The 17,500-nt window shown below is 40.7% G+C and overlaps 2 protein-coding genes across 13 annotated transcripts in view; one reads left to right on the plus strand and one right to left on the minus strand.

Moving 5' to 3' along the window:
* Window positions 1–253, plus strand: part of LOC125027984 (G protein-coupled receptor 137Ba-like) — a 16,302-nt gene extending 16,049 nt beyond the window's left edge. For both annotated transcript variants that reach the window (XM_047617213.1, XM_047617214.1), the window contains exon 10: window positions 1–253. This exon is cut by the window's left edge and continues 2,161 nt beyond it. The gene's annotated coding sequence lies outside the window, so the exon portion shown is untranslated.
* A 4,077-nt stretch (window positions 254–4,330) lies between these two features.
* Window positions 4,331–17,500, minus strand: part of LOC125027954 (heterogeneous nuclear ribonucleoprotein K-like) — a 135,480-nt gene continuing 122,310 nt past the window's right edge. For all 11 annotated transcript variants that reach the window (XM_047617141.1, XM_047617139.1, XM_047617143.1 and 8 more), the window contains 5 exons: window positions 12,530–12,658; window positions 11,831–12,205; window positions 11,412–11,599; window positions 8,065–8,124; window positions 4,331–7,882 (listed from right to left, as the gene is read on the minus strand). In XM_047617141.1, coding sequence (XP_047473097.1) covers window positions 7,846–7,882; window positions 8,065–8,124; window positions 11,412–11,599; window positions 11,831–12,205; window positions 12,530–12,658 — 789 coding nt within the window. In that variant the 3' untranslated portion in view covers window positions 4,331–7,845. The remainder of the gene's footprint in view (window positions 7,883–8,064; window positions 8,125–11,411; window positions 11,600–11,830; window positions 12,206–12,529; window positions 12,659–17,500) is intronic.

The raw sequence follows: 17,500 nt of genomic DNA on the forward strand, positions 1-17,500 counted from the left end.
AATGCATTAATATCAAAGGCAAGTTGGTTTGTATTAAGAAAAGTATATTTTTCTGGGTTTTGAAGACTGTACAGAGGAATTGTCATAGTAACATTTAGTGTGTTGTCTTGTGCATATTGTGCTTTAACCCCTAAAGGATGGCAAAAGTCAGAATTTCATGTGCATGTAGGTGGAGAAAAATGCAATTCTGTTGTCTACTATAATTCACAATTATTTTGTATTGATTTTCATTTAGATATGTCATACAGATGATCTAGATTTTTTTTTTGAAGACTGTACAGAGGAATTGTCATAGTAACATTTAGTGTGTTGTCTTGTGCATATTGTGCTTTAACCCCTAAAGGATGGCAAAAGTCAGAATTTCATGTGCATGTAGGTGGAGAAAAATGCAATTCTGTTGTCTACTATAATTCACAATTATTTTGTATTGATTTTCATTTAGATATGTCATACAGATGATCTAGATTTTTTTTTTGACATGTTATATTTTGTGCATTATGCAAAGCAGTTATGACATTTCAGCTTTTAAGGGTTAAGGAGGACTAAAAGTGCAATTTGACAATATGAAACCATACTAAGGAAGAGGCTTGGATGTCTCATGCTACTGAATACATATTATGTATAGTTTTAGTCTGGAATCTTTTGGGAAGTCAGCTTTTCCTGGGGTACATTTGTAAAAGAATGATATGAACTTGTATTCAAGTCTACAACTAGATAAATTAATATTTATGTTATGTAACCTGCTTTTTTTATTTTGCAATGCTTTACTTTATTTAAGTGACTTCATTTTATTTATTATTTTTTTATTCTGATTAATTTATTAGACAGTAGCTCTTTGTGTTTCCAGGAACTTCTGTTTTGGAATACTAAAGTGGAACATAACTTTCCGATTCGGCCCTACTGAAGCCTTTTCAAGCTTGATTTCTTAATTTGCAGAATTATTCTGGTCAAGATTTATCTGCCTAAACCTTCCTTGCTAAGGATTTTAAGGAGTGTTGTGATGATAGATCCATTTTTTATGATGGGGGGGGAAGGGGGGATGTATAACATATTTGTGTGAAGGATGGACTCTGGTATAAGCAGTGACAATAATGTATGTTGTGATAAAGAATCTTAGACAATATAGCAAACTGGTTCTAAATGTTCAAAGGAGTAAAAGATGGGGGTAGTTTTGTTGCATTCCTTCCCTCTTGTGCAAAGCTTGTAATGTGGCATATTTGATTTATTGCTTGTCCAGACATACTTCCATGTGTACAAGTTCTTGTTCTTGTCTTTAATGTCTACCTATTTTCTGTTAGTAGAAGAGAAACTTGGTCATATATGACCTGAAGTGGAAAATTATGAGGTTTAAGAAAAATTGTTTTTATCTTATCTGATATAAGTGATGTATTATAATACTCATTTGCATTATTTCATGATGTATTTATGATAGTGTGCATGTTTTATGTCTCTTGTGTGATTATCTTTGTGTGGTATTGCATTTCATAGGGTGCTTGTACTAGTGCATGTCTCAACTATCAGAATATTTTAGATATATCAATTTACTACTGTACATTGTACATTATTTGAGCATGAGAAGTTCCAATACAATACCTTAAATGAACAAAGTTGACAAATAATGTATTTTACTTGGAGCATATAGTTTCAGCAATAGTTGTTGTTAACGTTCTTTTGAGTAGAGAACATTTTTGACATGAAAATATCAGATATTAAAAATTTGCTATAGATCAGTAGAAGTGAATTCCCTGCTATATTCATCCTTTTGCAGGGTTTCATGCTAGATGTTTATGGATATTCAGATGTAGCCTGCTGCTTACTTGTATTTAATTTCTGCTTTAGGTTCAGTAAAATTAATTGTTTCCTCATAGTTGTCTTCCTCTTGCATTTTACACACACACACACACACACACACACACACACACACACACACACACACACACACACACACACACACACACACACACACACACACACACACACACACACACACACACACACACACACACACACACACACACACACACACACACACACACACACACACACACACACACACACACACACACACACACACACACACACACACACACACACACACACACACACACACACACACACACACACACACACACACATATACATATACATATACATATTAACATACATACATATACATATTAACATACATATATATATATATTAACATACATACATATACATATTAACATACATACATATACATATTAACATTCATACATATACATATTAACATACATACATATACATATTAACATACATACATATACATATTAACATACATACATATATATATTAACATACATACATATACATATTAACATACATACATATACATATTAACATACATACATATACATATTAACATACATACATATACATATTAACATACATACATATACACATATACATTATACATTATACATTATACACACACATATATAAAATGGAGAGAGCGGACTTACTAATTGATAGGTACTAATCATATCACTGTTGATTTGTATCAGTTTGTTTATTTATATCACTGTTCATTCATGACCTTGGTTTTTCTAGGACAAAAGGAGGCAGGAAAAGTATTGTGCTTTTATTTAGATGTAAAAATGTTTGTATTATCATCCACAAGAACAAACCTTTTATAATTGATTGTACTGATTGAATGTTTCCTTTCATATGTAGTTACCAATAAGTTATCAAGTAATTTGTAAGTTGTCATACAAATTTTGATTCTTCTGCATCCACTCCAGCCATTCTCGACCTGCCTGCCTTCCTCTCACTCATGTGGAAGATGAGACTGAATTTATATGTTAAAGTTCATGTTCAATGCAGAGGTCAGTATTAACTCTTTAAAGTTATTGTTTCTAATTTTGGTGTTTATTTTTCTAGCTTTGTGTAGAAATATCTACCTTCTTATATATTTATTATCTTAGCATATACTAGTCATAAAAGCTTATCTATTTTACTGCTAAAATTGTTAAGTAACTCAATATTGAAGTCTAGCACTTAAGCAAAGAGATTAAATGTATTAGTTCTTGATATTAGAGAGTTTTCTTTATCCTTATCTGGCCTAATCATGCACTATGTAAAGGTATAAAAATTGTTTTTCCAATTCAGACAATATTTTCATTTCATATATAATCTATTACAGAAAATAAGGCAGTTTTCCTTTTAGTACATTGAGGGTCAACTCTTATGTTTGAATATTTTGTTTTTTTATGGTTTGATCATTGTGTTCACAAAGGAAAATTGTTCTGTATGGGTTTTGTGAATCTATGTTTAACAGTAATGATTTATGAGACTAATATTGCACCTTAACTCAAGTTAGGCTAGGTTAACCTGATAATGACAGATGAAATCTGTGGTAAAGTATGATGTGGATAGTCATACATTAGTGCACTGGATGCACACTATGCCTGGGTGATTGTCTTGTGTATCGTCAGAGCGGAGACTCCATCCCAGCAGTTAAAAATGGACTTGTGATAAAGTGTTGCCTGGCATTGTTTATATTCAACATTATAGGGTGTCATCCTTTCTGGATGATTAGTGCTGTAAGCAAGTCACTTCTGCTTCTTTTAGGCTCAATTGTGGATACCAGGCCTAATATGTTTATACAGAAAGAGGCCTGCGCCGCTGAAAAACTTGGTGTGGGAACTGCTACTGCAAACTGTCCTACTAGCACAGGCTCTTTACAGTCACCTGATGCTAGCTTTACCAACTTGTAAAATTGGGGCTTTGTCTATGGTACTACATTTCATTTCTTATATACTCCACAGCTAGTGTAGTATCAAAAGTACTGTAGATCTTGCAAATACAAAAATGTATATAAAATTATAAAATACCATTTAATTTGCAATATCCTTTCTGGCAAGAAGTAAGTGACTTTTAATCTGTACTTCTATAATTCAGCCTAAGTAGAAAGTAGATACGAATATTTTGTTAGCATTATATTGCATTTTTTTAACCAATTGATGATAGCATCCTTCAACATTTAATGTCTATTAGAACATTTCTCATCTCATTATCCTTCTGGCAGCAAAGGGCCGCAAAAAATTATCTACTTTAAATTATTACAAGTTTTTACTTCACCTTGACTCATTATGGTTATATTCTGCTGGACATAACTGACTATGCTTCTGCTGAAACATATTGGTGTTTTAGCTTTATTAGTTGAGTCTTACTACTGTTTTTAACGGGGTTTTTTTTTGTAACAATTTGCATAAATTTTAAGCACCTATGTAATTCATCTTTCTGTACTGTCAGTAGGGAGAAATATAAAAGGACTGAAGAAAACACACTGTAATTTCTCTGGTATTTAATCCTTTATATGAATGCAAAATACAATAATCACATTACAAAATGGATGGCTTCAAGAGTTTTTTATTTTTTTTAAACTATGGACACAAGTAACGGTGTCTGGTCCTTAGGTATAAACCAAATCTCTTTTGTGTGTGTCAACATTCAGTTACACTGCAGGAAGATACTTGCTGTTCAGGGGACCTTGAGGCACATCATAATTTCCCAGATTGAAATTCTCAAAATGTTCGTTACATACCTATGCAGAGAATGTGTTTAAAAAGAACTCGAAAGGTCGACTCGCCTCCAGCATTACATTTCACTACAAAGGAAGAACTTGTGTTTAAGAAGTCATCATCAAAGATATCCATTTGAGAAAGCTTGACAACTCAAATGTTTTCACCATAGTGACGTGAGTTCAAAAGAATGGCCTTGGCTGGGTAAATTTTTTTCCTATTTGGGCCACTTGATGCATAGTTTAGTTTGATCCCCTGAGGAGCAAATATAGTGTTTATTAGAATTTCTAGATACCACTGGACATAAACTCTCTAGGAGGTAATAACTTCAAATACTAATGTATGCAGGCAATGGGGACCAAGTACCTAGTTCCTATAAGAGTTAAGGCTCTTTCTCATACTTATGGAAAAGCTTGCTCCAAACTGCATAAGATACAACTGAAAACTGAACCAGACTGGTAAAAGGAGAATTGACAAAAATATAACACACTGTTGACAAAGAGGGAATATTAATGATTTATATATATATATAATCCTCTACAGAAAATAAGGCAGTTTTTCTTTTTTTTATTATTTACTTTAATGACAAACACTCAAGAACGACTTGCCCCTTGAAAGGCAATCCACGTTCCGTTTGTAAAAATGGATGCAGATGGCTTCTGGTCAAGTATTCTGGCAAGTGACTTTTTGTTATTTTCCTTTAAACTAAAAACATAACAAAACTGGGCTGCATGGAATGTCTACTTTACCTACAGAAGCAGGGATGACAGTAATCATAGTAATAATGACGAATAACGATATTCTCCTCAGAAAACATAAAAGTAGCTAAATCACACTTGCACATATTCCTTAGGTTATCCTAACCTAAGTAATGTCAAATCAAAGCAGAACACAGGATGCAAACAATTTCCAAGCATAAATTCGACCAAAATCCTTAGTTTCACAGAGCCATTTCTCTTGACAAAATACTCTCTATGTCAAGGAGGATCAACGAGACACGAAAGTTAAGGGAGGGGGGCCCTAGTGTCCCCCCAGTACGCATAGAGGGAGGGACTTGGACTTGTGGAGTTAACGGGGACGTCCTGGCCAGTGTCCTTATGTCTTTTTACTCCTTTAACTGTGACAAGGATACCTTTGTCACACCCCGATACTTCAAGCAGAATGGACATGTGCTTCATACAATCTGCACCTAATAAATTATTCTCTCATTTGAATAACAATGGTCTTAAATTGTGGGAGATGATGCATATCAAAAGGCGATATACTTCATACCATTATCAACTAACAAAATAATAATAATAATTAGTAGTTACAAGTTTACAAGCTGATTAACCATAGCAGAAAATAGACTTACACATTATGTGGAAAGAAACAGTTCCATCTGTGATTTCCTTAAAATCCTGACACAATTTATAGCAAAAATCTCTAATAAGAAAGATTCCTGTGTATAATTCATCGGGGTGTGTGTTTTTTTGTACACAGACAATGGCTTCAATTATCAGGTACAGACATACAATCATACAGGGAAGTAGTTTAGATGTTAACTTAACTTGATCAATTTTCATTACATGTTTGTCATCATAGTTGTCATCAACCTTCAGTTGATGTTTATGGCTTAGTCATCTAAAAATTTTAAAACCTTTTCGAGTGATTTTACAATAAACACCCCCCCAAAAAATCAAATTTTCTTCCTCTTCAAAAAGAGACAAATGCTGAACATGGCAAACGACAAATAAAATTGTCAAGTTGTATGTATCGGGGCGGATTTGGGGCGGTGGGGGTGGGGGGGGGACCTTCCTCTGAAAAATTAAATGGGCTAAGTAAACATCCGAAGCACATCCCGCCGAGTTAACAGAGCTAAAGCAAAAGGGCAAAATTAGCCTCTATGTTAAAGAGTAGAACACCAAACAGTTATGATCTCAGCTCGGGAGATAAGGCAGGAGACGGGGCTATATATAACCTTTGTGAAAAAAGCTTATACGAGAAGAGAAGAGAGAGGACTTGCTAGTGGCTGTGAAATAGGGGGAAGGGGGGGAGGGGGGAAAGCTCACCATTTCTAGAAAAGAGTTATATCTTTTGGAGAGGTCTCTTAGGAGTCAAGGGTGAGGTTGTCCTTGAAGCTGAGCAGGACCTTCAGGCTTAAGGAACAACTCAGGAGAAATCATTAGTAGTAGGAGGAGGTTGAGGACTTAGAGAAGGATGACAACATTTATTAGTAATTCATATGTAGAATAACATGAAACAAATATTATGACGATAAAATTGTACAAAAATACATCAGTGGTTACTTTGGAACTAGTATATTTAGTCAAATACCTGAATATTTCATAGTAAATTAGTGGACGCACGGCCTCCAAGATGAGACCAAAATATTGACCAATTTTCCCTCTATATTTTTTTTCTTTCCTAATGGCAAAAACTTTTAATATGGATAAATCTACAATCATACAATCTGGATTTCATATATAAAGCAAAAACAAAATATGCAAACATGCGGATGGTTGATAAAACATAAAACTCTGGCTTGCAGTACAAAACTATACAGGTTTATGTATGCTTTTGATTAACAGTCTCTTGAAAATATTGGATGGAATCCTTGTCGTCACCAGTGAGGTCTTTGCACCAACAGAGCTCTAAGCATCTTCCCAATGGGTTTCTCGATAGTAACCACTGAGAGACACGTGCTCTTCGAGGGGCTCGCTCACTCACTCCCTTCCTTCCTTCCATTTTGTGCTGCCGGAACACTGTAGTGCCTCTCGACATCACCATCCAAATTCCCCAGTTACAGTAACATCATATTTATTCAGGACTCAACGCAAGTAAGATTCCTATAACAGTTTACACCTAATCAAAAGCTTTGCAGTCCGGCCTGGCTCCACTCTTGGGCCGTCAACCTGACTTGGGACAAGTCTAAAACTGCTTATAATATTCTACTTCATGTTTCTAAATGGCTTCTCTCAAAAAAGACAAAAATAATAATAAAATTGAAAGAGGAAACAAAGAGGAATACCTTTCCTGTTTGTCTTACACATTTATCCTTTTGTACAAACAAGTTTCTCGAAAAGGTCTTGAAATTAACGGCAGCAGCTTATCAGAAGCCTGACAGATCAAATGAAAAAAGAAAAAACATTCTTTTTTTCTTTTTTGATTTCCTGTTCACGTAAGTGTGACAAACAAAGATGGTATCTTCCGTGTGTGTGGGGGGAGGGGGTTGTGTGTTAAGAAGCTTCATCAACGCGCGAGATCGGGTGATGATGATGATTGCTGAACGAGGTACCGTCGCTCAGTATCTGCGGCCTTGCCCTCCGTACTCTCGAACGCTGCCGGGACCAAAGAGAACAGGGTGATTGGCGGCGGGCAAACTGGCGCTGGCCATTGAGGTCTCTGACACACACAGATTTCTTATGAAGATGAAGCTTTGACATTTATTGCGAGCTAGACTGTGAGACTGAGAAGAGAGAGAGAAAGGCCTGTAAGAGATCAGTGACCCCAAACTCGTTACCTAGGCTGGTCATGATCATAGTCTCCTCGTGGGTCCTGGTAGCCTCCATACTCGCGCACACTGGTGGGACAAAGAAAGTAAAAAAATAAATAAATATAAAAACACCAAATGAAGGTAAAAAAACACAAAATAAATAGTAAATGACATTTAAAAGTAAGTTCATGACAAACCCAAACTAACTTGGTGAAAATAAAAAATAAAAGGGAAACTTTGATACAATTCAAATATTCCATACATAATAAGTCTATTAAGAAAGGGTTACGGTATTACATAGCAGTCTTTTTTATCATTTTTAAACAGTGAAAAGCTCAAAGAAAAGTACCGATCCAATCTTGTATCAATACTATAAATTTTAGCATGAAACCATACAGGAAACAAGAAACAAAATTATACAATTGGACAAAGAATAACCTCTTAAAATATCACATTTGTCTGCACAAAACATATTCAAGACTACTGTGCATTATCATTCTAATTAGTATCGTAAAAAAAATTACATTTTGTAACAGTTGGTCTCTCTTCCTTCTATTCTGCACATTGTTCAGTTGTATGAATGTGTCAACTGCATAGATCCTTCAATTACTTTTCAACTGGGATTACCAACTGCTAATCAAGTGTGAACTCTTAGGACCTGAGGTTTCATCTACTTCCTGAAGCAATGCTGCCTATTCCTGGTCTTATTAAAATGGACATAAATGCTAATTTCCTTGTCCAAACACATCTCCAAGTGGATTTCAATATATGCATGTGTAGGACTTCCATGATTTGACATTATCAATTACATTTTAAATTTGAAAATGTGTGTGCGTGTGTGCATGTGTGCGTGTGTGTATATGCGGGTTTGTGTATGCATTTTTGTGCATATGTGGATTTGTGTATGCATTTTTGTGTGTATGTGGATTTGTGTATGCATTTTTGTGTGTATGTGGATTTGTGTATGCATTTTTGTGTTTATGCACATTTGTGTGTATGCACATATTTGTGTGCAGGTTTGCATGTGTGCACATTTGTGTATATGCACCTTTGTTGTGTACATGTTCATATATGTATCCCCATACTGTGCATCTGCATGTGTGTGTGTGTGTGTGTGTGTGTGTCTGCACATATGCGCATTTGTGTGTGCATGTGTTCATATATATGTATCCCCATACTCTGCATGTGCAAGTGTGAGTGTGTATTTGAATGTATATTTGTGTTTGTGTGTATGCACATTTGTGTGCAAGTGTTCATATACAAGTATCCCCATACTGTGCATGTGAGACAGTGTATCTGATTGCGTGTAACTGTGAATGTGAATGTGAATGGAGATACCAATTAGTCAAAATATTGTGAAAACTATAAGGTATATGACTATCATCTGCTTAAAATTATTATTAAAACAAGATTTAAGGCACTGCCAACCCTGCTTGCTGGTGCTGAGGATTCTCCATGGAGAAGCAGGACTCCTCATACCAACACAATGTACACACTGTTAGTCCACGGCACCAGTGTGAGGATGAGCACAGGATGTAGTGTTTTTATGAGTATTAGTAATAGCAGCAGCAATGGTAGTAGCAGTAGTAGCAGCAGTAGTACTAGTAGTATTAGTATTAGTATCAGTAGTAGTAGTAGCAGCAGCAGAAGGAGCACATTAGTAGTAGCAGCAGGACCACCACCTCCATCTCCACCTCCACCTTCCCTTTGCCATGCAGGTTAGTGACTAACGCAATAGGAGGATTAGTGATTTCTTGTTATTCTGCACCAAACAACAAAATCACTAGTCTTCCACACCACGAGAGCCTCTTGTTAGTTGTCAGTTGAGCTTGGTTGTTAGTTGGTTGCCTACTGCGTCCCTTCTATACATCACCGACTGGGCTACGTGTGTATCTATTATATACATAATTTTAGTTTGTGACACTCTGTTTAAGCATTTACACCTATTCATTAACTGAACCTTAAGCACTAACCCTTGTTTTACAATGTTTTCAAGACAATGGGGTATTAGAAATATACAGATTTACCATAAAATGGCAAATTTAACAAGACATGTGACCACCTACACAAAACCAGATTCCCACCAAACAGATTCAATTACACATTCTCCACTACAGACAGAGTAAGGAACTAATTCTTTGCTTACAGATTTTCAGCGTTTGCTCTAGCCTACTGAGACCCAATCACACATAAAAGAAATTGCCTCGAGCAGTTAATCACAGAAAGGCGCCCACAAAACCCATCTCTTTCTCAATAATAAGTAAATTTTGGCAAAATAGATTGCAGACCTTGGATTTATAATCACTTTCCTTTTGATTATCTGCTCGATTACAGGAACAGATCTTGTTTTGTAAAAATATATTACATACTCTTTGGTTCTCCAATTTGCTCAAAACATACAAAATCCTATATCAATCAATCACACTCTCTCTCTTACGGTGAGTATAAACATGTATTTACTGCCGACTGGTCACTCAAGAACACCCTTCAGAAGAGTAACATTAATAAAAAGTCAGGCTACTTGGCTGATGATTACAATGCTATCTGTGCAGGACCTAAGTGTCCATGCTCTGTCATATGGCACAATTTTCCTTACTGTCAATTGCATCTCACTGTAGACTAAATGATATTGTAATAATGTTACTTCAACTTCCAGGGTCTGACAATCCCAACTTGCAGGGAAGTGCTACAACTATGGCTTAGGTGTTCTAATGGATTCACGCTCACATACCCAGCCAGATAATTGCATTATTATACAGATGAAAAAATGAAAAAGGGAAGGAAAGGAAAGGAAAGGAAAGGAAAGGAGTGAAAGTGTGAGTGAGAAGAAAGAAAGAGAGAGAGAGAGAGAGAGAGAGAGAGAGAGAGAGAGAGAGAGAGAGAGAGAGAGAGAGAGAGAGAGAGAGAGAGAGAGAGAGAGAGAGAGAGAGAGAGAGAAAGAAAGAGAGAGAGAAAGAAAGAGAGAGAGAAAGAAAGAAAGAAAGAAAGAAAGAAAGAAAGAAAGAAAGAAAGAAAGAAAGAAAGAAAGAAAGAAAGAGAGAGAGAAATATCACACACTAAAGCTATTTGCACCTCCGTTAAGAAATCTGACAGACACTCACAACTGCCGTTTTCATACAATAGTACACTTTAAATACCCTATATGTATTTTGTTTTTGTTTAGTTTACTTTTGGATGTTATTTACTCCAACCAAACAATGACCCCTACTACCATCTGTGCACAGTAACCAATAGTGCAATTCGCATAGCAACCAGGCCAGCAAGCCTATTCACACAACCTGTCCCTGTGTTAATGAATGTTAGTCATAGCAAAGGAAGGGAAAACCGAGCATCGCGTGCCGGCCGCACACTCGAGGCCCCGCCCGCCTACTCACCTCTGCTGCAGGAGATACTGGGCGTGCTTGATCTGAGGCTCCGTTCCCGAGATGGTGATCACGCGGTCGTTGACGCCGGGCCGCGAGTCCTCGATGGAGATGGACGCGCCGGAGTCCGAGCGGATTTTCCTGATCCGGGCACCGCCCTTGCCGATGATGGCGCCGGCCGCATCCTTCGGGATTGTCACCTGCGGGGGAGGGAGGACATAGCAAGTGAGAATGGGCATGCTTCTGCTACTTTATGTATTTTTTAATCATTGTAAATAAACATGACTGTTTTAATGCAAATAGTTCAGGGATTCGCAACAGAAGTGGGGAAACTGTCCCGCGTGAGATGCAGCAAAAGGTCTGGGGAAGATAAAGAACCAACAGCAAAGTAACGCTACGCCCTGGGCGTTCCAACACAACGAGGCACCAACCTGAGTGGATGTGGTGGGCAGGTCGCCGTTGTGCGGGTCACTGCCGTTCATGAAGGGCTTGCCCCCCTTGGAGCGCATGCCGTCGAACTCTCCGTTGGGCGGCCCTCGCATGGGGGGTGGGGGGCCTCTGGGCGGCCCCATAGGCCCGCGCCTCCCGAAGGGTGGGGGAGGTCCTGGGGGTCCGGGTGGCCCGCCGGGGGGGCCCATCGGGCCTCGTCCCATAGGTCCCCCTGGAACCATGTGGGGGGGACCGCGCCCCATGGGGCCCCCGGGGAACCTGCCCTTGGGGGACTCGCCCCAGCCGCCATACTCGCTGGCGAAGAACTCGTCGAAGTTGTGTGGGTTGTAGGAGTTGTACAAACCTTTGATGGGACTCTGGGGGTGCGAGAGGGGGAGGGGAGATTAACCTTCTGTCCGCTTTGCTTACTCTTCATTTGGTTAATACTTATTACTATAATTCTCTCCAGATCTATGAGCTGTTGATTACAGATTGCAAGCACTGACATATTTTAAGCCATTTATGTGGAAACCGGTAGAGCAACATCCTAATATCAATACTATTAATAATAATGACGACATTAGCTAACAATATCTCAATCCTAATCGAGGCAAATCATAAAAGGCACGATGACTCGCACCGATGAGCACCGTCACTTCTAACCCTTGCAAAGCCCCCGACGGCACAACTCCGTCCCTTACCTCTTTGATAAGCTCTAGTATTCGCGTGATGGTGAGGATGGCACGCTCACGGTCTCCTGTGATCTGGATAACGCGGTCTGTGGACTGGGGACAGCAGTTGGTGTACACTTTTATCTGCCCTCCGCATTCCTGGAAAGACCAAAGGGAAGAGACCGGTTAAAAGTGCCCGGCGGAAGGCGAGGAGGGGATGAGGATAAGAGAATGATTTATGGGCGGTTTATGAAGACGACAGGGCGGCCCTTCGAATGACTGGGCAAATGATGCGCTTTTCCAGGCTCCTCTCTTAGGGGTCATACTGCGATTTCAATTTTTAAAGTTATTAAAAAAAAAAAAAGTCCTTCAGTACTTCATTATTCTGATATGCGCACGGGCATACATGCATACATACATAAAAACATACGCACACACACGTACACATACATATTATATATGTACATGTCCTATATCGGAGGAGTGCGCCAGAGAAAGGGCGAGTCCAAGGGAAAATACTGGAAGAAGAGAAAATATACGGGGGATATCAGAAGACGCTTGATAAAAAAGGAAATAGAAAGAAAGAGGAAGGAAGGGAGGAGAAAGAGGGAGGAGAAAGAGGGAGGAGAGAGGGAGGAGAGAGGGAGGAGAGAGGGAGGAGAGAGGGAGGAGAGAGAGAGAGAGAGAGAGAGAGAGAGAGAGAGAGAGAGAGAGAGAGAGAGAGAGAGAGAGAGAGAGAGAGAGAGAGAGAGAGAGAGAGAGAGAGAGGGGGGGGGGGCAGTGGGGAGGGGACACAGCTGAGGGCCCGGGTGGGTCTCTGGGCCAGCTTAAAGGTGGTGTACCAGGACGTCCCGCCATCATTCTGCGGGCCGTCAATTCAGTGTAGAGTGATGTGTGGCAGATGGACCTCTCTCTCTCTCTCTCTCTCTCTCTCTCTCTCTCTCTCTCTCTCTCTCTCTCTCTCTCTCTCTCTCTCTCTCTCTCTCTTAGAGCTCTCTTCCATTCTCGCGTTTTCCTCTCTCTCCCTTTCTCCTCCCAACCCAAACTCTCTTACCTCGCCCTTTCTTTCCTCATCCTCATCATCATCTCCTCCTCCTCCTCCTCCTTCTTCCCCTTTCGATCTCCCACAAACAAAATTCCAGAGGACGCTGCTTGTTCCCTCCTTTAAAAAACCCTACAATAGAAAAGGGAGAGAGAGGCGAGAGGGTACATGTTCCCCTGTGTCTGTTTGTTCAACGGCGTGCGTTTGTTTGGCGAAAGCACGTGCATGGACGTGCGAGTGTACGTGGGGGCCGCGTGCGTGCAGCTGTTCGGTCGATAGTGGAAGGGGCGGGGGGAAGGAGGGGGGGGGGGGCGGGGAGATTCCCAGGGGAGAAGGGTAAAGCCAGCAGTGCCACCCTTCCCCTCCCACTTGAGAGGGCAGGAGCGAGAGAGAGACGGAGGGAGAGAGAGAAAAGGAGGGAGAGGGAGAGGGAGAGGGAAAGGGAGGAGAGGGAGAGGAGATAGCAGGGAAGCAGGTATATAACAAAGGAGATATAGAAACAAAATATATATATATATATATATATATATAGAGAGAGAGAGAGAGAGAGAGAGGAGGGAGGGATGAAGAGCAAATATATAACGAAGTGAAGACAGTAAAAAGAAGACACAGCGAGGGAGAGAGCGCAAGCCCTCCCTCCTTCCCTTCGTGCAATATTCAACCTTCCTCCCTCCCTCTCCCCCACCTCCTCCCCCTCCTCCCTTCGACGAATCACTAGGCCTCCAAATGTCACTCTAATCCCCCCCCCCCCCACCCCCACTCCCTCTCCCTTTCCCATTTCTTCCCCGTACTCCCTCTCTCCCCTCTTCGTCTCCCATTTTCTCCCTCCTCCCCCCCCCCCTCCCTTAAAACAAACGGCCGTCCACACGCCGCCAAGAGGGTCACCAGCAGGACGGAAAACAAGCCATTTTCGATTTTACCCCACCTTACCGTAGAGACCAGAGTCGCATGAGGAGAGATAAAGAGGACGAACCACAGGGCAGACGGACGGACGGACGGAGAGAGAGAGGTGGGGGGGGGGGTGGAGGAGAGGAAGGGAGGGTGCAGACTCTGAACCTCCCTTCCTCCCTTCCTCCCTCCCTCTCTCTCTCTCTCTCTCTCCCCTAGCCAACGAAAGCTGAATTACTGTCAATATAGTTGTTGCATTGTCCCCTCGATGACGGTAAGGTGACGTCGGAAAAGGTCATCGCGATCACAGGTCAACTTATACCGGCTTGTGACCTCGCCTCACCGACCTGTCCTTCCCTTTCTTTCTTTCGAACTTCCTCCACTTCTCCGCCTTCCTCCTTTTTTTCTTCTTCTTCTTCTTCTTCTTCTTCTTCCTCACCTCTCTCTTCCTTCTTTCCGCACTGTTTAAAGCTTCGTCGGGATCTTAAATTATATGTCGTCCCTTCTTTAAAAGTAAACCATCTACCCCCCCTCCCTCCCTCCTTCTAAACCCCCTTTCATCCCTCCCCCCTCCTTCTAATCCCCCCCCCCTCTCCTCCCTCCCCTTCGCTTCCCCTCTCGTTATATTTTACTTCGGTTCATTATGACGATGCAAAATAGGCCCCGCCCACAACGCCTATGATTGGCTGCACGGATCACGTTCCCTTGGAATAAGCTCCGCCCACTCCCGACACGCAATACCTATCCTAAGAACGAAGGGGGGGAGGGGAGGGGAGGGGAGGGAGGAGGGATTGAGAGAGAGAGAGAAAGAGAAAGAGAGAGAGAGAGAGAGAGAGAGAGAGAGACGAAGAAAGGAAGAGAGCGAAAATACCAAAGAAATGACAGTGAAAAAGTAAATCATGGAAGAGATAAAGACACACACGAGCGTACGTACCAAGGCACATCACACACACACACACACACACACACACACACACACACACACACACAAGATAAACACACAAAAAAATAAAACAAAAAAAGTAAAAAAAAAAGAAGAGAAAAAACATTCCTGTCTCGCAAACCAGCGCCGATGAAACACTCGCGGGCAAAGCCGTTACTTAATCCCTCGCAATCGTTTTTTTGTTTTATATCTTTCTGATTTCTTTATCTCCCCGTTCTCTCCCCCGTTTTATTATCTTTCTCTTTCTCATTCTGATAATTTCTCTCTCTCTCTCTCTCTCTCTCTCTCTCTCTCTCTCTCTCTCTCTCTCTCTCTCTCTCTCTCTCTCTCTCTCTCTCACAGGAACTTAGAAGGAATTCCAGCAAGGGGAAATCGAGAGAAATAAATGTCATGTGATAAGAGGCTTCCGTTTACGACGTCTCGAGGAGAAATAAAAGGCTAAAAAAATCCATGATCACACGAACAGATAAAAGAGAAACAAACCAAGATAAAATCACATACACCCTCATGTGACACAACTCATAAATGTAAAATTAATTAAATAAGTAATCGAAAAATGATATATATAATTCAAACACACACACATATACTATATATATATATATATATATATATATATATATATATACACATATATAAATATGAGATCGACCGTCCGAAATCGCGGGCGGCGCGGGCGACCAATGGGGAGGCGCCACGTGGCCCGCAGGCGGAGTCTCCACTTTCACACCTAAACGACGGAAAGACGCGAATAATTCCTACTCATCCCGGATTCCAACTTCTCGCCGCTCCGGAAGGCGCGGCCGCCACTTCCACGCTTCCCGTCACTCAGACGACGCGTCCGCAGACAGACACACTCACACACGCATACTGACTGCCTACTAGACATAAATCGACGAAAAAATGAGAAAGCTGAAGGAATGTGCACGGGCATGCACACATATATGAACATATTTCTCTGTCTGTCTGCCTGTCTGCCTGTGTCTGTCTCCGTCTCTCTCTCTCTCTCAGACACGCAAACGCACGTAGGTGAAAGGAGAGTTCTTTTAAAGGGCTCCAATATCGATTTAGTTTGAGGGCAGATGAGGAGGAGAGGAGGACGCTAGGAGAGAAGGAGAGGAACGGCAGAATGAGTGAGTGCGTGAGAGAAAGAAAGATAGATAGGCAGACAGACAGACTAATGAATAAATCTATATATTACTCAGTATGGGGGAGAGTGGGAAAGAGAAACAAATGAGAGAGAGAGAGAGAGAGAGAGAGAGAGAGAGAGAGAGAGAGAGAGAGAGTTGCAGCTTCTCAACTGCACTAATTTCTCAAAACACACATGAAACCCATTAATAAATGAACATACAAACACCATCACCGCCACACAACTACCACACCATTTCACCACAACAGCGGAGAAAAGGACGAGAAAGAGAAGGAGAAGGAAAGAGAAAGAAAGAGAAAAGAGAAAGAGTGAGGGTGTTGATGGAACAAAACCATTGATCGATAACTGGACCCCCCTTCCCCCTACCTCCTCCCCTTCTCTCTCCCTCTCCCTTGTAGATCGCTATCGCAACTCGGCGGGGGGCGGGGAGGGGAGAGTGGGGGGGAGAACAGCGAAAGAGGGAAGAGGAAAGAGGGAGTGCAGGAGGTTAGGAAGGGGAGGATAAGGAAGGGTGAGGTTAGTGTAGGGGAGGTGGCAGAGAGAGACCAAGGAGGAGTGAGACTAATGGTAATGGTAATGGTAGAAGTGACGGTAGAGATGGGGGTGGGTGTTAAGGCTTGACTGACCCATCGGCCCTGTTGACTCTCCTCGTGTCATGCTGCCACACTGCCACACTTTTCTCTCGCAGAGCCCCGAGCACCTATGCCTGCTTACCACACGTTCCATTATATAACTACGGCTCACATTATTCACGTAAAAAGGTTTCTTGTTTAGTAATACAGATGTGACGATATGAAAAAGGAAAACCACTGCAATAGTAATACTACAATCTCTCTCATACCTAATACCTTATAATAATAATAATAATAATAATGATAATAATAACAATAAGAAGAATAATAATTTCACTGAAAATAAAATACCATGTAAAAACTAACAATTCACAATATTTCCGGTTTATTATAAAAGACAAAACCA

The sequence above is a fragment of the Penaeus chinensis genome, chromosome 8 (genome assembly GCF_019202785.1).
Source record: "Penaeus chinensis breed Huanghai No. 1 chromosome 8, ASM1920278v2, whole genome shotgun sequence".
In the NCBI taxonomy this organism is placed as follows: Eukaryota; Metazoa; Arthropoda; class Malacostraca; order Decapoda; family Penaeidae; genus Penaeus; species Penaeus chinensis.